General features: G+C 37.3%; 1 protein-coding gene across 1 annotated transcript in view; it reads left to right on the plus strand.

Annotated features, from left to right (window-relative positions):
* The window catches only part of RAB2A (RAB2A, member RAS oncogene family), a 44,698-nt gene that overhangs the window by 16,843 nt on the left and 1,767 nt on the right, over window positions 1-26,088 (plus strand). Inside the window, exons 5-8 of the mRNA XM_074881802.1 lie at window positions 6,912-6,994; window positions 8,364-8,456; window positions 12,068-12,179; window positions 24,323-24,391. Coding sequence (XP_074737903.1) covers window positions 6,912-6,994; window positions 8,364-8,456; window positions 12,068-12,179; window positions 24,323-24,391 — 357 coding nt within the window. The remainder of the gene's footprint in view (window positions 1-6,911; window positions 6,995-8,363; window positions 8,457-12,067; window positions 12,180-24,322; window positions 24,392-26,088) is intronic.

Raw genomic sequence — 26,088 nt, forward strand, 5'->3', positions numbered from 1 at the left:
TGTGTCCTGTTGTTCTCTCCCAGCTGCAGGCTGCTCCTGATCTCCCCACTGCTGGGCTCTGCAAGCTTGCTGCTGTGTGCTGTGGCATGCCCAGGTTTTAGGTCTGCGAGTCCTTGGGTTTCACTTTTCCTTTCTGATGCATTTAGGTCGGTCAAGGGGAGTGCAGGTATTGGACCAAATTGTTCATTTGTCTTGTCTATCTTTAGTCTCTAGATTATTTCCTTTCCTGTGTCTTTTAATCTTAGTAACAGCTTTCAGTAGTTGGATAGACTGAGATATGTTTTTGTCAAAACTGGTTAGTTGGTAATTGCCTGCAATGAGAAGTTAAGCTACTGTTTTGTAGAAGTGTGGTGTTCAAGGTAATGTCAGTTGCAAAAATAACTTTTAGGGAACTAGAAGTGGTCTACAGAAGCTGGTAAGGATCAAAATGACCCTTCTGGGAGCTATTAAGCTTTGTGAGTTTAAACAAGCTGTGTAGATGAGGTTGTTTGTCTTGTGACCGTGTAACACTGAGAAATACTAAAATTGCTTCTCCTCAGAAAAACTGCATTGTTGCAGAGAGATAGTGGGCTTGTTACCAGGCTGAGTCAGTAGCCTTCATTTTGTTGTTGAGGGGGATGTTCTGTATTGTATTGACTGTTACTAACAAGTCATTGTTGATGAGTAAAAATAAGCAGTAGTTGAAAGAGGGAATTTAAGTTCTCTCAAATGCTGTGGTGAGAGAGATCAGTGGTGACACTAATACTGCTTATGTTCTCTAAATTGATATGAATAAGAATTTTTCATGTGTATTTAAATACAGTAATTTTTAATATCTCTTTCTTGGAAATCTGTGATTAAAAAGTTTAATTGTATTCATTATTATGTTTCTATAACACTTCAGTCTTGCTTAGACTAAGACTGGTCTTGCCCAGAATAAAACTAAATATCTGAAATAATATTTTCTTTTTTATAAGCTAATTTCAAGTAATTTCTTGGTTTCCATAGAAGTGAGCTTTCTAATTAAATTGTTAGTGTTTTCCAGTAGTTGAAAGCTTGCACAAAAATGCACATTTGTGCAAGATGGAAGGCATCATCACTGAAGGCATGTCTCTTTCTTCCCTAAAACCATGGTGTGACTTGTCTGTCCACTTTCAGATATTCAGAATACACTAATCCTTCTTGGAAATTCAGTTATTTTTCGTGTATTTGCAAATGCTTTGGATCTAGTAGAACCAAATAAAGTTCCCTTAATTCACTAAATGAAAATTCATTTCATCTTGGTGACACTGATAATTGCTAGGATGTAGCGCTCACCCCCCGAGAGTTCTTTACTAATTGTCTACTTCATGATGTTTTCTACTTGCTTTGGTAGTCAGAGCGTATTTTTATGTTCATGGGCAGTTGGTGAATTCTCCTACTGTATTTTTATTAATTTGACTCTTTTACCATTGCACCTGCAAGAATGTGGCTTCATCTTACAGCTCATTTATGATGACTCAGTGCTCATGGCCCTGTTTTACTGCTGTTAAGTAGCATCAAGAACTTGGAGAGGATCTCTTTTGGTTCCTGAAACTAGTTTGATATCAGTTCACAGAGTGTTTTTGCTGCTATGTTGGGAGCATTAACTTCTTCCTGGATTCATGGATGAGGGGAAATTTGTCCATTTAATAGTTATTCCTATTGCAGTTTGTGTAATAGGACCATCATCAAGAACCTCAGTGCCAGTAGCTAAGTTATTGTTCACATCCGTGATGGCACTTTAGGAAGCTAAGGAAACTTGATACACCATCTAGCTTAGTGCTCACAAACCTTTATCTGTCATGTGCTTAAATGTATTTGGTTATTGAAATAGTGTATTATTGGTATTTTATTTTCTGACTGATTATAGATTTCTTGTCAGTTTATATGTGTCTTTCTACCGTAATAGAGAAAGTTCTTGCTTCAGATAAGGCCTTAGGTGGAAGAAGGGCAAATCACTTCCTTAGTGGAACTCTCATTTTAATGAGGGTAGCTACTTAAATATATTTGAAACCTTTAGGTTTTATAACCTGAAATCAATCATAAGGGTGCTTCTAATAATGGAAGGCTAAAGCTTTCTGTTTCTGTGATGTGTTGGGAATTGCTCTGGATGTCTAAATGGCATGCATTCAACAACATCAGTAGAAAAGGCATATGATCTGTATTTAGACATATGTACAGTTTCACCCTTGGGGATCTTTAGTCCTCTTGAAATTTCAGTTCTTATTAGGATGCTGACAGGGTTATTCTGAAGCCACATGTAACTTGGCTGAATCCTTCACATAAATTCTGACACTTCCTTAAATTGTTGTGGATTCCTCTTCATCTCCAGTTCTTGGTCGGGAATGTCTTTGCTGGAAAGCAGCAGTGTTTTTTATTTTTATACTCCTTTTGTGCCTATTATTTGTACTACATGCTAGTAAATCACCTTAAAATTCTTTTTATTCTGGAGTAGAGACGTGATTGCCACAAAGATTAATGTATTTGTATAAACAAGTTGCTATGTGACTAAAAGGCTGTTAATTTATTTATAACTTTCAAAACTATGTTCCAAGGTATGTATTGCTCTTCTCTTTCTGGAACATTTTGTTCCAGGGATCGGCTTTGTGAAGTAGTTCCCAATTGTCATAGGTAGTGTGACACTTGTGTGAGGTAGCTGTTTCTTAGATGTCTTTTTAGTTTTCTATACAGCTTATGAAAGTGTAAATAAGTTTAAATGAGTAATAATTCCCAGTGTGAATGAGGGGATCTGTCACCAGGTTTAAGCATACTGCACGTGTATGCACCTTGTAAAAGTGAAGGAGTCAAGAGCTACTAGCTATGGTGCATTGGAGTTTCTCATTTTTCATGTAGACGTAAACTATAAAGTTTCCTCCTAATAAAAATGATTGGTCAGCTTGGATGTTGAAGGCCTGCTGGGATGTAATCATATAACTTTGTCATTGAAGAAACTTTCTAAATTCTTCAGCATTGAGAATAGAGAGTTCAGTAAAATGCATGGACTGTTTTCTAGAGAGATGCACTGTTGTGGATCCTATTTCATTATGTAACTACTTTCTTGTACTGCATAATGGCTCTTATTATTTTTTTTCCCTTTAGTTTATAGGTTCACAAATACACAGTTAAGGAACTTTCAAGGAACCCTTTTTGATAGCAAAGACTTGCCTGCATATTTTGCAACTGACACCTACGTGACTACACCACACACTTGGAAATGACACAGAGATTTCCTATAGGAATAGTAACACTTGGAGTCTTTTCTCAAATGTGCCGTAGATACTGTGTCAGTAGTTAACACAGTTATATAGCTTAAATGTTCCTGAAAACTTTAGTGCCAGCCCTAAATCTCTGTGTATCTCGGTGACCTAAGTTGACTGATAATGCTTCATGTTCTGCTTACATCATTATTTTGAAACTGTGTTTTGGGCTCTATACCGAGTTATATTTAGAGAAGCACATGGGATGTATGTCCATGCAGTTGTACAGTTCAAGCAGGGATGAAGATTTTTGTACTATTTTGAAGACTTATAACTCCAAGAACTATGGTTATATAAGTCTCTCCTATCAAAAAGTTTGTTTTTGTTAACCAATATGATATGAATTGTAAAAGCTTACAGTCCAGAAAACAGGCCAAAGAGAATGTTCCTAGCACTTAAAACATCACTTGTTTATCAGAGGCCCACATTTTTTCATGATTAGTGAACTACTTGCATCAGAGCTAGCATCTTTTTCTCTGAGAGGATGCATGTTCAGGCCTGTTCAGTATGCATTTATTTGGACATGTAGGCAACCTTGTCTGAGCTAGAGTTTCTATATGTGAAATAGCTGTCATGGTCTATCTGTTACCAAAAAGATCTTTCATCTTTCCCCTTCCACTGCAGTGTAATTCTGAAAGTGGTTATAACCAGGGATTGCCTCAGAGCAAAGGCTTGTGTTGCCTGTACTAGATGTAATACAGCTGTGGGAAATACCCTGTTTAACATTCATTTAGTGGCTACTGCCACTGTTCCCCCCACACTGAGCGATGGCATAGGTTGCCCAGAGAGGTTGTGGAGTCTCCGTCCTGGGAGATCCTCAAAAGCCATTTCAGCATGGACCTGGGCAACCTGCTCTGAGTGGTCCTGCTTGAGCCAGGGGTGTTGTAACAGGTGACTTCCAGAGGTCCCTTCCCACCTCAACCATTCCGTGAGTTTATCAAAAAAGCTTTTTACTATGGAAGAGGAAAAAAGTGCTGCATTTTGGGGGAATGTGGAAGGGATGGTAAGAACAATGTTAATTCCACCAAAGATGGAATTATGGTATCAAAGATGGAATCTAAAGATACTAAAGATGGTATCTAAGATGGAATCTCTGGTATCAAAGCTGGTTTTAATTTATACTAAGCTTCCATATTGCTACTTATGTCTGTTGCTCCTTGTAGCAAGTAGCTAAACTTGTGTGGGTCCTACTTTGCAAGACTGATAAAAGCACAGTTGTAACACACTTGTGGGGGTTTTTTTTTAAAGTCTATTTTGGCTAATAGCCTATGCTTTTTGTCTTCTTTGAAATAGGTTGTCCCTCAGGTAAAAAAAAGAGGGCGGAGGCAGAGATCAAATAGATGAAAGATGCTTGAAGTAATAATGATACTAGAAAAAGCTGTGTAGTATGTTCTACATGCCTAACCATGCTGTATTGACCTTCTAGATCTCTCATTCAGAATGATACTGTTAAAATAGACAGTACATTATATAGATATAAGGTGTTTATTTTTATTTTATGGATAATATAAAATATAAACATAGATATCATGGAGTTTCTTTACAGAAACCCAACTTTCTTCTGTTTAGAACGAAAGGGAATTCAGTTTGTGTTGTGCTTACATATACCAATAGACTAATTAACTGCTATATAGAAGATTGTATCTTCTTTGGTGAAGAAGGGGTAACATTTTCCTCCCTTTCTCCAGTATTTCCTTCAGGAAGCAATGATATTTAAATTTCATCATGAGCAAGTGAAACAATTAAAAATGTTACAGTATTTTCAGGATTTAGATACTGAACTTTTAAGTGATTCTTGTAAGAACTCACAGTTCTTACATTCTTGTAAGATCTGTTAGAACCTCTGGCAATCTTGGGTTGACCATGATTAATTTACTCAGAGAGATGAACAATTTCAGATGTCAGGGTGGAATTTATGAAGGTGAAACAGACAATCTTAATGTGCTAGACTAAGTCCACTTCATGTATTATCTTAGGCAATACATGGAATACACTGGTAACAATAACTTGTCTGTTGTCTAGTTAGGAGGGAAATGCTTTATGCATCTACCATGTGCTTGAGTTAGTCACTGCACCAAGAATAAGTCATAGAGCTTAGTGCAGCTTCTGAGTAAGGAACCAAGTATTGCACTCAAAATTTGATTTTTTTTTTTCACTATTCATTGGTGCAGATTGTCTGTGTTCTGTTACCTTAGTTTACATAAAGATGCACTTGGATTCTCGGCCAAGTGCATATGCTAGTGTATTCTAATTGTGTTGAAACTATTCAACATATCGTCTGTCTTTTGTAACTTTTTCCACTGGAATGGCGAAGAGAAAGTGTTTTCTTAAACTGAAGTAACTGATTACTTTGGAAGATAATAATGCTTTCTGAAGGCTAAACATGTTGAAACTTGTGCCACTGTTCTTGTTCAATGACAGAATCTTAGATCAAGTTCTTGAATTCAAAAAGACCTTATTAAGAAAAGTACAGTAACTGTGAGAAGAGAAAGTTCTCTGTATACTAATTTTTTCTTTTACACTGTACACTAAAGGGTAGTTTGTATTTGATAAATATTTCATTCTTGCTTTTCATGGTTTTAAATCAGGGTAATTTCCTATAGTTATGCAGATAACTGTCTTATTGCATATAGGGTTTTTTTCAGCATTAATATTAGTATTTCTTAATTGTGTTCTGTGTTATCTTTGAATTATGCTAAAGCCTCTGTTATTACTAAATACTAGAAGTAAATGTTTCTTCTAAGAATTGTCAGGTGCTAGATAGCACCTCCAAAAACCATGAGCATGGGGAGCTCAAGGTCTGCAACTATGAATATGTATTTTTCAGACTGTGTTCTTTTGAGCATGTTCTTTTAAGTGCTGAGGTTTTTACTTTTCTGTGAGAACTATCAAATTTATGTAGGATCTCTGAAGTTTTTCACCAGTGCATATGAAGATGACTCTTGCATCCTGTAGCTGTTTTGACAAGCATTATTTATCAAGTACAGAGGAAATTGATTAACTGTGGAGTGGAATTGTGTAAAATTGAATTCAGAACCATTTTCTGTTTTTTCATAATAAAATGATTACTGAAAGAATTCCATCTGAAGACTGTTGAAAGCTGGCTGCAGTTTATGATATAACGGATAAAATCTGCATCCTTGGCCTTCCAACAACCTTTACACCAGCAGATGGTGGGCGTAAAGATGTCATTCATCATTTATTTACAATGGGCTTTATTTATTCTAGTGTCAACAGCTGCCCCAGGGAGCGGGTTATTGAATTCAAATGTGAAGCTCTGGGTTATTTGCTTCCTTTCAAATTTGTCTTCAGAGCTTAGTTGCTAGGAGTCCATTCTGTGCTCTAATAATGATTCATGTATTGTGAAGCCATTCAGTAAATTGGGTTGTCAGGGATTGCCAAAAAAGGTTTAGAGGTCTTGTTCCAATTTTTTTTTTTTTTTAAACAGCACTATGCAGTAGTTGCTGTCTTCTCCTTATGTGCCTTCTCTTGCTAGTGTTAGAGACTGTCTCCAATTGTCCCCTCTCTGATTTCTTCTCCATACTCCTTCTTGTCCCTGTCCTCTCAAAAGTAGAATTCTGTGATTCGAAGTTTGTGGTTTTCAGCACCAAAAAATAAATGTGATATGAAATAATGAAATTTTGTCTTCCACAGGCAGGGCAGGAGTCCTTCCGTTCCATTACAAGGTCATACTACAGAGGGGCAGCAGGGGCTTTACTAGTGTATGACATAACAAGGTGAGAATACTGTGGAGGTATAACTGGATTAAAATTATCTGTCTTTGTAGAATTGTCCTACGGTATATAGCAGTGTTAAAATGCCTAATTTAGCTTGGCTTTTTGTATTGATATTTGTAATCTGGCATTTTGCCAACTTTCCTTAAATCAAAACCAAGATACAGCCTATGTAACCTATGTACTTCCAATTTTCTCTGTATAGTGGTTGAGAAAAAGTATACATAAAGTCTCAGGAAGAATGAAACAAAACAGAAAGTATAAACAATTTGACCATGAACCTCTGGATTACCTTTATTGAGAAAGACTTTAAAATATTTCATTAATTCCTTTCTAGTGTTTTTATTACTATGAGCCATAATTTTTCTTTAATTATAGCTGATTTTTTACTGAAGTGCCATTCTGCAAAGGAGTGAAATTGTAAAACATCAAAGCCTGGTTACATAAAAATACCAGGAAACTTCTACCATTGCTGTGTTTATGAGGTTGGGAAAATAGAGGTCTTGGCATGATTTTTGTAGCAGTCGTTCAGAAGTGACTGAGGTTTTCCTGCTGTATTGAATAAAGTCTCTATACAACTTATCTGCAAAACTGTGGGTACTGTGGCTGGTTTATAAAAATGTTCGGGCTCTAAAACCCTATTAGGGTCTGTGGCTCTCTGTGTGGATCTTGGGTCTTGTTGCTGAATTAAGCAACAACTTTTACTAGAGATTTCCTAGACGTTTTTCCTTTTGTTCCCGTTTATTTTTAAATATTAGGAAGCAACGTATTCTTTCCATTAGATTTCCAGCAAATGAATCTTTGATTCATAAATAGATGTTTTTTCTCTTGTAAAATCTTAAACACGCTTTACAAGTATGTGATTTAATATTTAGTGTGCACATTCTGTAAAATCTGTAACATGCCATATTTGTGTATCTTTCTTAAATAGATTTTGCTGCTAAATTCAGTTTATAAACCCACAGAAAATTGTCAACCATTTTCTGCCTTCAGTAGAACAAAAATTACTACATGAGTATGTGATTATTTGTACTATTATTTGAATTGATTGAGGCTGTTATGGACTTCTAAAATTCCATTCAGCAGAATTTATATGTATATAAAATTACAGATTCTTGCAGCTGTAAGAATCCTCTTTACTCTTTGTAGCAAACATGTTTTCAATTACTTTTTAGGCAGAGTTCATTAATGCTCCTTGTTTACTAAATTTTTGTTCGCCTATTCTCCCTCTCACAAAGGGATTACTAGCTTTTATCCCTGGAGCATGTGTACTAATAAATGAGTTGGTTACTCAAGTAGAGACGATGACTAACAGAAGGGAAAGAGATTTCTTGAAATACTGCTTTTAATTTTTATTCTCTTCCATACTTAGGAGGGACACTTTCAACCACTTGACAACTTGGTTAGAAGATGCTCGTCAGCATTCCAATTCCAACATGGTTATAATGCTTATTGGAAATAAAAGGTAACTAGTTATGATTTTGTAAGTGGTAAAGATTTATGACTTATCTGTATTTCAGCTTTTGTGTTTTCTTATTTGTAGGGAGTATTTTAACTTTAAATTACTTCCAGTCACTGGATGTAGTTCTATAGTGAATCTAAAACCTTTCCTTTTCTGATTAGACTAGTACAATGTGCAGCACATGTGCATCAACTACCTTATGTTCTGAGTACCTATTTTAGAAATTTTGTTTTAAAAGGATTGACTGTGAATTCATGAAGTCATGGATTATACAAATTATTTTTCTTGTTACCTTCTTTTTTACATCTGGAGTCACCATTTAGAAGCACCTAGATCTCTCTCAAAGAGAATATGGCTCCTAATTTTAGGTGTTCTAAAGTGCTTTGGTTTTTGGTTATGAATCACAACAGAGAAAATGTCATTTAAAAAAAAGAAGTCTGTACTACAGGATTCACTTTGCACTTTTTACATTTGAGAAAAAATTTTGTACCTCAGATTATGAGATGTTTCTGAATTCTAAGCCTGTTTCATATGCTGTATATCTTAGCTGGGGTTGGGGGCAGAGAATGGTTTTTCACCATTTCCTGCTAAATTCAGACTGCTCTTAGACACTGATGAAAATGCAACTAAAAGTGTTGGAAGAGTGTTACCCAATTTGTAAACAATTATGTACTTGGTCTTCTGATCAGCTGGGACTGTCCAAAGTTCTAAAATGGTTCCCTATTGATGCTGAGACTTTGGTCTGTATTGAAGGTCTTTATAAAAACACATCAGTGAATACATTTTTATCTGTAATTTTTCTAGCTCTTAATGCAGTGAACTGTAGCATCATGTTAAGATTTTTTTTTTCCCCCTGGAATGTAGGATTTTTCCAAATATCAAAAGCATCATCTCAGAATTTAATAACCCATTAGTTATGGACCTTTACCTAGTTGACCCTAACTTGTCTCTGTGCCTCCACAATTCTTGAAGGTAAAGATGCCAGTTGAAATAATGGTGTGTATGCTTGTCCCTTAAAATTTAATGAGCAGCTAGATAATTTCTTAGTTACTACTGAGAAACAGCCTTGTGGTAAAGAGGGTCTGGTTTTGCTACTCCGGCCTGTTCATTTCTTATTTTATTCTTCTTTCCCCTTCTTCCTTCTGTTGTCTTCCCTCTGCCCCTCACCCTCTACCTCCCCCTGAAAAACATGTTAAACTTGTGAAGCTTGTCCACGTTTTTATATGTGATCTGGAAAATGATTTAACTATGTTCTTTTTAATTGAGGAATGTGATAAACATAGTCTTCACAGATTAATATAAAAATATAATCTTTTATTAAATGAAGCTTTGGTAAGCCTGTGATGTCCCTGACCAACTGTTTTTATGCTTATGTGAGTAAAAATATGGCACTGAGAGAAACAGTAAAGCCTACTGTTTACTTGAGATAAATATTACATAAGTTTGCATACTTAGTTGACATCTGTAACTATTCCTGATTATTCTTAGCTATTAAACTAAATTTGTATGTCTTGCATTCTGCTGATGCAGACTATACCATGTGATTGTATGTTATAGTATGCTACTTGCAGCTAGCTTAGTATTTCCCAGTTACAACTAGGTTTTATTCAAAGAAATAGACTTAAATGATGTATTTGAAGTTACAGATTAAGGTGCCACATGAAGTAAAAGTTAAGAAACTTTTTAAAGGGGACTATTTTGAAGCCTCAAACAACAGGATGGGAAGAAAACTTCAATTACATTACATTATCCTGAAAGTGTGTTACAGGAGCTCTTATGGTAGGGCATACTACTAGAGATGGATGGAAGGAAGAACGTGTATACTAGCATAATGTTTTTGAAGGAATAAATTTTGTTCTTATGAGTCCCAAAAGTGCACTTGATATACATTTGTAGTACTGACTTATTGATGGATTTGAAGAATGTTGATAATTTAATCTGAAATACAATAGCTGTTTTTTTAAAAACATTACAAATACTAGTGTTAAAACATGACAAATACTGTACTTAATCTTCTTTCCAGAACAAAACATAGCTATATTGATCTAGTAAGACCAAATGCTTCGAATTATTGGAATGGAGAGAGGAAGACAACTGTGGTTAGTAGAAGCAGTTAAAGCTCTATAAGAATATGTTTAGATATCAGTAGTGAGTTTTGACTGGGTTGTCACTGCAGTCTTCAATGTAGCTGCACTGTTTCAAGTCAAAAGAGTTGTTTATTTCTGTTCTATCATGGAGATAACACTCTAGTGAATCAAGGTTTCAGCAAATTAAGACATTGCTCAAGTTCAAAAATACAATGTCAAATAGCTACTTCAGGGACGTGAGAGTGAACGTCTTGTTAAGATATCTTAAGCCTGAGGCTGAGATACTGGGAAAGCTTACATATAATGAACATCAGCTTTAAAATTGTTTTGAGAAGACACCTCTTGTATCCTTATCTTCAAATGCTTCATGTTTAAATGATGTGCTGAATTGTCTTGACTATATAACTCATCTGAGCTAGCATGTAGTTATAAAAATAACAAAAACCTGCTTTGCTGCAAAATAGATGCCACAGTGAGTATCATTGATTTTTAATATATGTATAATTACAAGGATGGCAGCACTGAAGCCCAGTATGATACTTTTTACTGCTATTCTAGCTGCAAATTAAGCTTCTGTGTTCACACGCTGTTTAGTTTAAAAATGTGTATCTGAAGGTATTTTTACATGCACAAGTTAAATGAAACTTTAAAATATATATGTTGATTTTATTATTTATGTGTAAATGTAGCATTATTATTGCTCAAGAGGTAATGCACTTACAAAGAAGGACAAACTGTGTACGCCTTTTTCCTAAAGAAGCTCTAAAAAGTAAGAGTGAGATACTTAAGTGTCTACGTGACTTAGAGAAGCAGATTTGTCTTTAGCTGTCCAGTCCAAGAGAGTTTTTTCCTATTCTTTTCTGTAATATTTAACTTTAATTTCAACTGTTTGGAAAACAAGAAACAAGAAACTGTAAAATAGTCACTTCAAATTTTTCTGCTCTTAGAGGGCCAGGCCTGGAGTTTCAAAACCTAAATGCTAGCTTGTTGGGAGAGAACAGCTAATGTAGTTCAAAATAACTTATTTTTGCTTTTAAGTCTTTTTATCAGAATAGAAATTGACTGTATGAAGTTTTGTTACTGAATAGAAATAATTAAAAATAATTAAAAAAATAAAGTTCATATCATTAAGAAATAATTTATAAAATTCCCTTATCAGTCCAGCTTTACAGTGTGAATTAGTAGATAACATTATACTAGAAAAGAATATTTATCTAAAATGACAAGGTCTATAGTTAGCATTCAAGGAATAGCTAGATAAATGCATGTGCCTCCTGTTGAAAGCCATTTCATGAAGTCTTTAAGATCTGTGTCAGCTAGGATTGATAGCTCAAGCAAGTGTGATGTCTGTGGCTGCTCCATATACTGTAAGTGCAAAGCTTACAATGATTCTACTTTAAGGGCTTGAATAGATATTCAGATGTACGTAAGTTCTAATGGGGGCTCTTGACCTCTAAGCATGTCTCTGAGGAATAATATATACATGGACAGGTTAGACCATGCAACTAACTTTTTTTTCCATCTTAGTGATTTAGAATCTAGACGAGAAGTCAAGAAAGAGGAAGGTGAAGCATTTGCACGAGAGCATGGACTTATCTTTATGGAGACATCTGCCAAAACTGCTTCCAATGTAGAGGAGGTAACTTTGCTGAATGCTGGTGTTTTACTAAAACAGTTGTTTTGAATTGCACTTTGATATTTGTACAAATACTATTCCTCTAGGTTTTGGATTCCTTAACTTGAATCATAGAATGGTTTGGGTTGGAAGGGACCTTAAAGATCATCTAGTTCCAACTCTCCTGCTGTGGGCAGGGACACCTTCCACTAGACCAGGTTGCTCAAAGCCCCATCCAGCCTGGCCTTGAACACTTCCAGGGAGGGGGCAGCCACAACCTCTCTGGGCAACCTGTTCCAGTGTCTCACCACCTTCACAGTAAAGAATTTCTTCCTTATATCTAATCTAAATCTACCCACTTCCAGTTTAAAGTCATCACCCCTTGTCCTATCACTACACGCCCTGATCAAGAGTCCCTCCCTATCTTTCCTTTGGGCCCCCTGTAAGTACTGGAAGCCCACTATAAGGTCTCTCCAGAGCCTTCTCTTCTCCAGGCTGAACAACCCCAGCTCTCTCAGCCTGTCCTCATACGGGTGGTGCTCTAGCCCCCCTGATCATCTCCAGCCCTCCTGGACCTGCTCAAGCAGGTTCATGTCTGTCTTATGCTGGGGCCCCCAGAGCTGAATCCAGTACTGCAGGTGGGTTCTCATGAGAGTGGAGTAGAGGGGGAGAATCACCTCCCTCAACCTGCTGGCCACCCTTGGTGCAGCCCAGGATGTGGTTGGCTTCCTGGGCTGTGAGCACACATGGCTGGATCATAGTCAGTTTTCCATCCACTACTATTCCCAAGTCCTACTCTGCAGGGCTGCTCTTTATTGACTACTCTTTATATTATGGGAAAGGCAATGTCTACATTGTATCTGATTGTATAGCACTAATTATATTGTTGAGACTCTAGCAATTAATATGCTTGTTTGTTTTTTTAAATATTTGATCAGGGAAAGGGGTACGTCTGTCTGCCTTGAAATCTAAAAAGACTAGAACAGATTTGCTAGTCTGAAGCAAGCCAAGCTATTGGTGTCCTTGGCAGATGTCAACCTAACCTGTTCTAAAGACCTCTAATATTTCACAGGCTCTTCAGAGCAATCTGTTGCACTGCTATGGTATTTGTGGTGTTGTCATCTTTCCCCTCTGCTACCTAGCAGGAATATTCTTTGCTGCAATTCACACACACAATTTCTGTCCTCTACAGAACTGCTGAAGTGGTCATTATCTTGGTTGCTGTAGTCTGCTGTGTATTTGAATAAGTTTCTCAGTCTTTGCTACTTTAAAGAACTTAAGTTTTTTGAAGTTTTGCTTATAGTTCATATTTCTGGACATATGTGAGTTCTTACATATCTCACCTTGATTTACTGCACACCTTTCTTAAAGGGTTGTTGTGGTGGGTTGACCTCAGCTGGCAATTAAGTGACCATCCAGTTGCTCGCTCACTCCCCCTGTCCAGCAGGATGGGGGAAAGAACCAGAAGAGCCAAAGTGAGAAAAACTCAGGGGTTGAGATAGAGTTTAATAAATGAAGGAAAGAGGTGGGGGGGAAGAATGATGGAATGGCAGTCACTCACAACTTCCCACAGATTGATTCCCAGCCAGCCTCTGAGCAAGAGATACTTTGGAAAGACTACCCTTAAGCCAGTTCTGGTCAGCTGTCCTGACTGTGTACATGTGTGTGTGTGTCCCCTGCCTCCCCACCAGATTTTGTCTAGCCTAAGCGTAATCACTGCAGGGAGCGGAGTAAGAAACAGAAAACCTTGACACTCTGTAAGCACTGCTCAGCGGTAGCTAAAACATTGGTGTGTTATCATCACTGTTTTAGTCACAAATCCAAAACACAGCACCATACAGGCTGCTGTAGAGAAAGCTAACTCTGTCCTAGCCAGACACAGTACAGTGGTGGATAAAGAGCTCCAGCTGAGATGTTAGTGCTATGTAAAGCAGAAAGATGGCTTCACATGTCAGGCCCATACTCAGTTCATATGTCCCCACTTACCTTTTTTTGTAATAGCATGGCATAGTTCAGCTGCTCATACTATGTAATCTGCCCATACTATTTTCCAGATTTGTCCTAAGTGCAAAATGGTGGCCAACAGATGAGGTATTCTTTTAGTGGTAAAGCCTTCTAGTTTTGAAATATTTAGTATTTTTTTTTAAAGTTACAGTAGAGTAACAAACAGCTCTCACTGACTTCACTGTGGTTTGTTACTACCTGATTCTACTATTAGCACCTCTCTCCATGTCAAAAAATACATGCTAGCGAATGAGTTGTCCAGTACCTAATGCATCTCTGATCATCAGGAGGAAAATGAGAACTAATTTATTTGTCAGAAAAGTTCAAATAGAATCCTCTCCTCCTGATGATACGAGTGAGTGATTGCACGCATGTACTAATTTTCTAATTCTGTTGGAAAATCTTTAGGGTATAATCCTTTTTAGTGACAATCAAATGCACTCCTTAAATGGTATTCTTAGTCAACACTAAAACAGGTGATGTGATCTAGAATAGCTACAGCTGAAGGAGCAAAATCTTAATCTTTGGGCCAGTAAAATTAAGTGAGGAGAAATAGCAGGCACACAGTAGGTGAAAGAGATAATTTTGTGGACAAAAAAGACTATTTTAATTTTAATGCTGATTCTGGGCTATTCAGTATGAAAAAATAGAAGGGAATGAGGAAAGAAATCATATGGAATGGGCAACATTTGAGGAAAGAACAGGAATTATGCAAAATGGAGGCAAATCTAGCAAATTTGACTTCAGGACTGGAAAGAAATGGTAGTTTTGTGACTGAATATGTAGAAACTAAACAGGAAGAACAACATTTGAGGTAATTCAACTAAAATTAGAGTAAATTTTAAGCAGAAGAAATCCACGGCCCTGTGTCTACAAATGTTGTCTTGTGTGGTGGCAATGGAGGACACTTCCACTGGCTTCTTTGGGAAGCTAAGGGCTGAGAAAGTAATACTGTTGAAAATTTACATTGATGGAAATACACTGGATCTAAAAAGATGGATGTTGCAAGTCTCTGGATTATTATATTGTATGTTCTCAAATGCATTTGTGTCAAAAGTATTGAAGCAGACACTTCTATTATTAGGTTTCAGATAAATTGTCTGAATACTTCTCATGCATTTAATTTGAGTCTTGGTATGCTCATCTTTTCCAAAAGTACTAAGCTTTTTAGATAGAACTGCTGGGGTCAAAGGGGTGCTCTCTAATTGTATGGAGGTTATTGGGGGATGAGGGGAATAAAAGCTATGGGGTTTGGGGGAGAAGGAATATCCCCTTAATTACTCAGCAGCATTTTTAATCCATGCTGATAAATCACTGATGACTATAGTGCATCATGCATGGGTTATGTAGTTAACCATTACAGTGCCAGGATATCTGTAGAAATCTTTAAAGTCAAACATGTCTATATAAGATACAGCATCAGCAGTGTGAAGGAGCAGGGGATTTTACTTGAGAGAAGGATATAGCCCCAGAGCAAAATGGTAGATGTAGATTCTGACTAGCTAGCAGCAAAGACTTATGCAAACAAAAGTTTACATGAGTACAGCTTCAGAAATACTTAAGAATTATGTGCACATATTGGGTCTCTCTACTCTGTATTTAACAAAGTCTTATTGAATGATAAAATTAACGTTTAATTTTTAATTCAGTTATCAGCGTCCTGTCCTTCTTACCCATCAATAGGAAATATTTCTCATAAAAGGTCCTTTGGAGAAAGACACTATTACTGTAAGGCACATGCATGTGTACATATGGAAATGCATAGATATAACAGGCTAGAACATTCCCAGATAACAACTGGTGTCTTGTTTCCTCTTTCCTTTCCCAAAAGAGGGATTTTACCATACTGAGATCATGTAGTTGCCTAATAAAGCCTTGGCCTGCTGCATTTGTGCCTGTGTTGTGTAGCTTAGTGGTTGCTATACAAAACAAAGTAGTGATGGAAGTGTATTTCTGCCTTGGGTATTGAAGGAAGTAATGTAAGTGGGATTGCCCAGAAAAATGGCAACAAAGAAGCTACACAGTATCCAGTAATAGGGCTTAAACTACTCTTGCATTCATTTAAGAAAAATAGTTAGATCCAAATTTGACGTATCTGTCCAAAGTAGAATTAAGAAGAATATCCATTTTTCCTGGCCAAACATGTTTTGCAGTTTAAATGTGGGGTTTTTTTTCTCACTACACAGATGGTTTTCAAACTTTGCTTTTTGAATCTGAGGCAAAAGTAGTCGTGGCAAAAGAATCAAGACCATGAAGGGTTTAGAAATAATTGTTTTGGATCATTCACAGAAGCCCTTTCTCAAATTGCTTGAATTTTGTAGTCCTCTGTAGCCTACCTCAGTATGTGGAAGCAGTCTATCTCATAAACATACATGGCTGCTTGAAATACTAGTCACCAGAACTTTATTTTAACAAAAATGCTTTAATACATGTTTTTAGAGTAGAAAATGGGGTAAATATCTTTAGTTCTTTAGGTCAGCTGCTTGTATCAGTGATTTCTGAAGTGGTAAGGAAGCTTCTCAGGCAATTCTAAAAATCTTCTGAGGTATTTCTTCATGGGAAAAGTAAATTTCAGAAGTGTTTTGAATTAAATGACTCTGCTTTTGTAAAAAAGCAAGGTTGCATCAGTCATTTTTTTTTCTGAGCTGTTCACACTGCATTTTCAGGTCTTTTTAGTTTATAGCAGATGGATTAATTCTTATATATCTTTTGGTTGACATCAGTAAGTCTCACCACTATACAGTTTGCATCCTACAGGTATAAAGAAACTATAGCGAGTGCTTTTTACCCATTTTAATTATTCTTGAGACATTGTTAGCTCTATGGGTTACTGTGGTGTTTTCAGTCCCACACAGTTAATGGATTATCTAACCACATTCCACATTTTCTGAACAGCTACTTGGGTAGGGGCATTGCCTTGTATACTACCAAGTTTGTCCTATTACCTCAGGAAGCTTTGGCTGCTTACCACATAAGTATTTCTACAGCATCTGGTTCAAGATCTGGCATGCTTTTCTTAATATTGTCTCTAGTCTCGTGTCCAGACTAATACCTGGCCCTGCAGCAACAGGGCTAGTAACTGTGTGGCTCTTGTATGCTGAATATCAAGTTCTTGACACTGGGGAATTCAGGAGGGGCAATGTGGCAGTACAAACTGGTGGTGCTACGTAAGTTAACAGACAAATCGGCATTGTAAAGCACAAGCAGATAGCCATAGAAGTCTTTTGGTCCTAGTCATAGCTATGCAGTATAAAGACTACTCGCATTTCATGCAAATGTAATACTGAAACACAGCAGCGCATGGGTGTGTCGCTCCTGTGTTGTACCAGAAACATTTAAATGGCCAGAGAAGACTTTGCGTCTTGGATTTTTCATCTCTAGTTGAAAATACATGTTTATCTCTGTCAAGTGACAAGCCTCTAGACTTTGTTTTGATCAGTTTGACATTGTTTCTGACCCAACTTTATCCGCCTTGCGTCATAAATGGCTGTTGTAGATGTTTGTAAGCTAATAGTGGAGTCTTTAGCAGGTTTTTTTATATGAACAAATTGGCTCTTGTTGTTAATGTTATTTAAGCTGTTTCCCTTGTTTAAACCTGATTTCCACCACTGTGTAATGCCTTAGTCAATCTGGGGCCGTAGCAGCTACATTGACCTGTTCAGCGACAGTTTGTTCACTGTGTCCTTCAGGATTACATCTCATAACCTGCATCTTGGATAGAAGCGTTTAGCAGTGGGGAATATCCTGTTAGCTATTTATCTTGTGCAAGGTGGTTAGGGGATGTTTATACCCTGCTTGCACAATAGGTAGTTGGTAGTTGGGAGTGGGAAGTAGATGTAGGCTCTTCCTTCATAGTTTCTGCGGAGGCTTCTGAGAATTCAGTGTGGCCACAGAGTTAAATCATTGTGTTTGATATGGAATGGGATTGGGTGAGAAGAGTTTCTGAATCATTGGGAGGATAGAAGGATTACTGGGGTGGAGGTTAAGCACAGGGTTATAATTTGACTGCAGTGGAAGGCCAGTTGCACTAGTCTGTTCAGCAGTATCACCTGCATGAACCCAGGTGACCATGCAGCCTCCTGCTACACAGAGCGCTTATCTTTGTGTCCCTGGAATGTCACTTGTTTGAATCCATTTACATGCACTGATTCTCAAGAAGTAAAGATACCTACTGTATTTGGGAAGCAGGAATAACTGTCCGTTCTTCTTGCACTTCAGACTGCTACTTTTAATAATGATTAATGTGATCAATCTTAAGCAAAAGAGTTTTCTGGATACTGGTCAAACCAGTGCTAGATACCATCACTGTTCAGAAGCCGATCTCACTTAAGTTGTACTAGTGTATCATTGACTCCTGGTGTGGGAGTTGGTTTTATTAAGTTGTTTCCCATATGGAGGGGATTATATAGCCCTATGCCAAGCTTTCATCTTAAGAGTATCGTCTGTGTTATTCCAAGTTGTCCGCACATAAATAGAATGCGATAATGGATTCATTATTTAGGATTAAATCTGAATAGACTAGCGGTTTTGACTGAGCAAGGGAGTGCTTCTGCTACATGTAGCTGGATGGTCATTCAATGGTTTTCTTTCAGCTGTAACTTAATTTTCTCTTCAGGCAGCTTCTTTCATACTTTTTCTTAAATGAATAATGAATATTCAAAACCCCTGTAGTTTCAATGGTGGTAGTACTTGGTCATGGATAAGGGAAGGAAGATAGCCTTTAATATTCTGAAGGGTAAAAATGAAAATACCATGGAAGGATGAGATTTTTAGCAGGTTCTAAATTTGAACTGATTTTTAGAAGTGTTTTTTATATCCCCTCAACACCCTCCCTAAACACAACTAATTGCTGGTAAACAAACAGTTGTTTGACCTGGGGATATAGTTAACAGGGATTTAGTTAGTAAAGCTTGAAAGTCGTGGGATATTAATAGTTTTCACAGTAAGGTTAAGTGACACACAAGATGTAATCTGACTAGAACTTTCAAAAGAGCAGGATTTCTAGTTCATCAGAGTCTTTAAAAAAAAAAAAACAACCCAACAGTTAGGTTTATCTTAACTTGTATCAAAACCAGTATTCCTTCAAGTTCCTTGAAATCAAAGTTCTGTGGCCTTTCGACTGTGTCAAGTTGGCGCTTTAGCTGGTTTCTCCCATGAGAAAGTAGAGAGGTGAAGCTCATGTCAGTTCAGCTCCGGGAGAGAGAAGGGGCAGGACACTTGGCTCCGGTGAGGATTCACAGCTTTTACCTCCTTGTGGCAAACCCTTGGACTGTGCCCCAGTTGCGCAGTAAGGAATGGTGGCTCTGCCATGGTTCTTGGGGCTTCTGGGCATCCCAAGGGATAATCAGAATAAAAAGTATCAGTTAATCGAGGGTTTCAGGCTTTATAGCAAAGCATGAAAAATATGATGTGGCCACTTGCCTGAGCTGTAGGTTCTGCTGGAGAGATGGATTCTTAGTTCTGGGGTTTTTATCTTCTTTTTTCCTCAAGTTCTTTGTCCTTCGTATCTGTTCAGCAGCCACTGCAGGACTTTTCGAGACACTCTGAGCTCTAGTACTGTGCATCTTCCTGTTAAGTTTGTCAGAAAGATTGTGCTTCAGTGGGTACATATAAACAAATAGCTGTCAAGTTCCATTTTTGTGCCTGTGCACCTTTACATCAAAAATAAGGCTACAGATGTGTTGGGATGCTTTTTGGGGTGTAGGTTCATTATATAGCACCTTTCTACTGCTTGATAATTAACTCCTCTGTAGCCCCTTTAGTGGCCTAGCCTTCCTCCTGAAGGATCATTTCCCTGTAAAAAGTATTGTCTTACTGTGCATAAAGCAGCTGCTCAGAGCTTTGGGATCTCACACTATTAAGTGTCCATCCAGCACCACTTATACAACTGGGATGGTGAATGCTCTAGGGGTAAATCCATTTGTGGTCCATGTTGTTACTGTTTCCAAATTCATTCTTTAATACTCGAGTAATCGAACTATATTGTATTTTACTGCTAAAAGATAAGATGGGAAATTGGGAAGGAGGAGGAAATGCTAGGTGTTGGCTGACCACAGAGGTGAGGGTCATGCTTTAGAATTTTTGAGATATTTAACCGTTAATTGTAAGAAAGCATCCAGAAATAATGACTGACCAATTTGTATTTCAGAGCACTAAATTTAACTTTTATATTGCCACCAGAGGGCAGCATGTTACACGAGCTGGCAGTGCAGAACCTGATTATTCTGATTTTAAGCAAAGATGAACTTGTAAAATCTGAATTTTGAAAAGTATCACTGATTCATTTCCAAGTTTTTCCTGTTATGTTCAGCTTGTAGCTAAGTCCTCAAATACTTGTCATGGAATTAGCTTTCTGAGAAAGAAGTGACATTATTGACATCTGCCAAGTGAAAACTAAACGTAGCTGTTCTATAACTCGCACTCTGCTTATTATATTCTGCATACAACTTCCAAAAGACAGAAGTGTCAGGAACTTACTCCCTTCTTGTGTTGTTTTTACCAGTTACAGAATTCATTCTTCCTGGTTATGTCTGAAGGGTAGTAAACCTACGTTACTTGTTTACTTTGTATAATAAAATGGATGTTGAAGTTGATTTAATGCTACGTTCAGTGCGTTTAGGATTAATTTATCTTAAATGCAGCATCTGTATTGTTTGGTAGTTGGGGTTTTGTGGTTTGGGTTGTTTAGGGGTTTTTTGAGGTGAGCACTGTGAGACTTGACTTACTGATTCCCATGTAGCAGTATGATCTAGGAAACTCCTTATACAAGTCATCTAAAGTGATATTATACTGGCATATTGTGACTCAAAAACCTCCTTCATTAGCTTTGCAGTAGGTGCAGGTGTGACATAACAGACAGATCACATCTATAGGACTCACTTTCCCACTTGTACAGGAATGTAATTTTCCTTGGCAGGCTATTACTATTATTTGAGAACCTAGTTATGATGTGAACACAGTTGAAAAACATGTTACATTAAAACAACTCACTGAATAACTTGTATACAACCTTTTTTTTTTTTTTTTTGATGCTGTGGTACAGATCCATTCAGTAGTCTCATGCATAAAAGCATCAGTAATTTGTGATTTAGAAAGATTAAAACCAAGAGTTAAACATTAAATGTAGATAATTTCCTGAAGTTATACTGTTTTCTTTCATTTTCCTGAAATGTAGTCTAGAATTTTTATATTTGGAAGTCTAACATACTGTTTTTGCAAAAGTTTCTCTTTCTTTTCCAAGTAATGGAGGCACTGTGTACTAGGGCCTTGCCATCTTTCAGGTGACTGATTATGAATCCAGACTGAATCTGGTACTGCCTCTCTGGGGGTGGTGAAAATGAACCTGGACCAGAGCTGATTTGAGGTGGGAGTGCTCAAGTGTCTTTGTGTAGTGTTTTAGTAAAAGCAGTGTTACAGGAATGTACAGTGCAACCGCAGTAGGCTTGGTAGGCAGCCAGCCAGGTCCATGTGGGCTTCCTGGTCGAGGTCTTGTGTTGTGTGGAAGTGGCTAAACTGCACCTGGATCCAAGTTGACGTATGAAGGGCTACAGCTGTGTTCTTGCAGTTGCCTGCATATGGTCTAACAAACCCAAACTGGATTTGAGGGGAAACCGCTCTGTCTTTCTGCATCCATGGCTCAGTTAATCTGCAAATAGGATAAACTGCCCATAAATAATTGAGAGTTTATAGTACGCTGTGTGTTCCAGATAAGAGTTAGAACATGCAGTATTAAAAGAGATTTTTAGAAGTCGTCAGTTATACTGAGTTCACCTTCTTGTCCTTGTTAAATGGGGCGCTAGCATGCAGTGCCAAAATCTGATATGATATTCTTAAACAGAGTAGACTGCTGTTTTCAGTGAAGTTCTCAGGCAGTTATTTTGAGTCCACTTACACTTTGAAGCATAAGCTAACTTAAAATACATGGATGTAAGAAACGAATGGAAGTCTCAAGGGATGCAAGTCTCTCTTCATGGCTGATTAGTAGTAATTTTTCAGAGCCCATACCAACTGAAGAAAACATGAGGTAGACTTATTATGTGCTATATTCTTGTCAAACCATTGTTTTCAAATAGGAATTATTTATACGTGACCCAGTGCAGTCTGGCATTTCGCCAGGTAGAATAACAGTACGTGCTGTTTTAACACTAATATGAGGTGCACCAGAATCACTGATGGAAAGGTGGTAGTCAGATGATGTCTTTTCAAGACAGCCGAAATGATAGAACTGAGATGAATGGAAAATTTGAATTTTTCAGATCAACAGTTTCTTAGGCAGTGTTTAATATTAAAATAGACTGTTCTGGACTCGGTATGCTTTTTTACACTTTGTACAGTACTGTGTAATAACTAGGGGTGTGGGAAGGAATTGAGTGTGGTTAAATCACACTGTTTTCCAGTGCGTTTTACTATTTTTGTGGTGATCTGTTCTTGAGTGTAGCATCTAGAAGATACTGTATACTCAGTTGTGTTAAAGTTTGTAGTCTGTTAGAATTCTCGTTTTGTTGGTCTAAAGTAATTTTTATAGATCTAATGTAATTCTCATTAAATTAATTCTAAGAGCCTAGGCGTGCTTAGCAAACATCTTCTAGAATTATTAGAAGTGCCAATTGTTAAGTGCTTGTTTACATGAAGTTATCATAACACATTTTTAAGACTTCAAGTTCTGTTTAATGTCCCACTGAAGTAGAAGCAAGCAAGTATCCTCACAGATTCCAGCTGTGTGAATTTCCGTCATTTTTGACTTATACCTTTCAGTAGGCCCATGTATGAGGCCATTACAATAATTAGTGTGTTATCAGAAACCAAGATAAGTTCAAATTTTTTTTTCTTACATTAGAAACTTCAATTTCTGAGGAATTTGAATCAATTTGTTGTTGGCCAAAAGCCAATTTTTCTCCTCAACTCTAACGCGTGTTTGAAAAACGAACTCACTTCCTAAGTGCCTTGTGAATCTGCAATGATTAATTCTTCTCATTATTTTGCTGCAAATTCTCGTGACCCTCTGTGATGATTCGATCACCCACTTAGAGTTTATGCATATTCATATCTTTCCGCTCCTGCTGCAGTCGTTCAAGTCTCCTTCACTGGCTGTGGTGTGTGCTTGGTGCAGTAATTGAGCTGCAGTAGATTGATTACTCTGGGGAGCTGTAAGGCCTTTAAAGGTGAAAACATATCAGTCCTGTTAATTAGGAAACAAAGCTCTGGTGGCAAGTTCAGCAGTCAAATGCTTCCAGTGTAGAAATGAGGAAAGGTATGATTTGTTCCTTTCCATGAACCCTGTTTACTTTTTTATATTTGAATTAGATCTGTATTTGCTGTAATAGGCTTGTGCAGAAGATAGCATATGTTGTATGATTGCATGGTGTTGGTATTTTAACACAAAAAACCCTATATGTTTGATATTGATTGTAATTATTAGCTGCTGTTAATCACCTCTTAAATTATACATTATTTTAAGCATTACTTGACCTATAAAGTTAAATGAGAGACGAAGAATCGAATCATTGATTGTAAACTTTAACTAAAAAGATTTATATCATTCACTTTTTCAGACCTGAATGTCAGTCTTTTCTCTGAATTCAAACAATAGATTTTCAGAAATCATTCTAAAACCTGCGGCCTCTCCTTTCTACTATTAAGATGTCTGTTGCCTATCGTGTGCAAGATTAATTAAAGAGAATACATTCTTAAAATTAGGTGAATATTAAATGATAGCATAAGGTTTCATCCAGCAGACAGCATCCTTACATCATCATTGTAAGTACCCTGTGGTTTTATGTTGCTAAGCACTCTAATCTAGAGTGGCCTATTACAAAGATATTAAGGGTAGGGGAAACCATCTGCCACACAATCTATCCATAAGGGTCAGAAATAAATAATTTAAAAGTAATTTATATATCTTAAAAACCACTTTTTCCCCTGTAATTACTGGACAACAGATTGTAGAATACAGATGTTATGAAAACGCCACTGGTTTTGTAAACAGCGTGTGATCCATTGCTACTTCAGGGTAGGTTATAGGATGCTGTTGTCATACCTGTTCCTGCTGAGGTCAGGAAGAAGTCTTGCTGAAACAACTGCATGTGAGATTGGATTCCAATTAGTGCATCTTACACCAAAGGATATCGCATTCATTATGTTTGTGGTTTTTTCCTCTATTTTAGGCATTTATTAACACTGCAAAGGAGATCTACGAGAAAATCCAGGAAGGAGTTTTTGACATTAATAACGAGGTAACTTCTAGTACTCTGAACACTTCTTGTTTGTTTTTTAAATGTACAAAATTCTCCTTCCCTAGAAGGCTGGGCAGTAAAATATTTGTCTGTTCCATTTGGATGTAGAATTGTCTGCCATTGTGATAAAAATGGATTAAAATAAGTGACCCTATCCATCCATGAAGCATCACAAAATAATATAAATCCCCAAAAGAGAAGAAAATCCACTTTCATCCACTTCTCCATATGGTGTCATCTGTTTTCAAAGATAATTTTCCACTATGTAAATGGGGGACCATGTTGATATGCCAGATGCACTCCATGAGCTGTCCAGTGTAGGGGAGGGATTGCTTTGAGAGTTACATAAAAGACTTTTGAAATGTTCCTGGTTTAGGTGGCTGGATTCTGTAGGGAATAAAAGATTAGCCATTTTGCCTATGCACATTACTGAAATTACAGATTATCAGGGCCTGTCTCTTTGCTTGTTTGGGGTGGGGGTGGGGAGGTGGAGCAGGGAGCACTTTTGTAATGAAAGAGCACAGAAAGACCTATAATGTCTCTCTTGAATTTTGAAATGGTTGTGCTGTTGACAATATTGAGCAGAGAGGTTCATGGCCGTAGAAAAAGCAGATTCAAATTGAGTGGTAGTAAATAGAAATACTAGGATCATATAGAAATGTTACGATCATGTAAGCTCTCTGTCAACATTCTCACGTAAAAAGTCACACCACATAAACTTTAAATTTGACAATGTGGTCAGTCCTTTCTGATGGCCAAGTTTCTTTTATCCTACATGTCCCTATGTTGCTGAGGTGCTTAGTGAAACCACATGTGAGAATCTGCACCACCACTCACTCTGTTCTGTATCTGTTCTGTGAATAGGTGCATTCTCTGTCTGGGACTGTCAGTCTGACACTTCTCTTAAGCATGATAGTCCTTGCAGAATTGTTCAGAGAGTAGCCAGGGAATTGGCAGGACTCAGTTTTAAGTAGCTTCACCTCCTTCTACTTAATATATTTCAACATGAGAAAATTTAGACTATTAAAAATACTGCTCTTACAACTTTAGAGAGGAAATAATGAGAAACTTCAGTAGTATGCAAAGTATTTGCATTAGGAAACTTGTAGCTAAATAAGACTTGAATAGTAATCCTTCCAAGACACTAATTCTGTCTGGAAGGTTTGTGTGTATATGGCGTTTTGGTGAAACACTCTTTAAATTCAGTTTAGTGATGGAAAATTTAAAATTTTCTTTAAGATATTTCCTAAAGAAAATGCACTCGGTAGCGCAATATAAATTGGACGGTAATCAGAGTGTCTGAAAAAGCATGCTCGTTGTATCTGTCGAGTTTCATATAGTAGCTGACTGCTTTACTGTGCCTTATGGAGCTTTGATTGCAATATGCTGTCAAGAGCCAACAGTCCGTGCTATTTATTTGGCTTTATGCCAAGTCTGGCTCCTTGATTCCTCAAGAAGTTGCTATCAGCCCAGAGGGGGCAAAACCAATGAGCCATAGGGCATGCTTTTTATTAAAGAGGAGTCAAAGAGCGAAAAGAAACCACATCAGCTGCTGTCAATACTGAGCTAGTGCCAGAAACCCCAAGGCTACCACTGTTGCAGAACAACTGCCAAGCACTATAAATCTGAGATTTACTGTGACGCAAAGTTTCCTTAAGAGCTTAATTTCTGAAGCTACTGTATTACTTTTCTCAAAG

The sequence above is a fragment of the Strix uralensis genome, chromosome 1 (assembly GCF_047716275.1).
Source record: "Strix uralensis isolate ZFMK-TIS-50842 chromosome 1, bStrUra1, whole genome shotgun sequence".
Taxonomy (NCBI): domain Eukaryota; kingdom Metazoa; phylum Chordata; class Aves; order Strigiformes; family Strigidae; genus Strix; species Strix uralensis.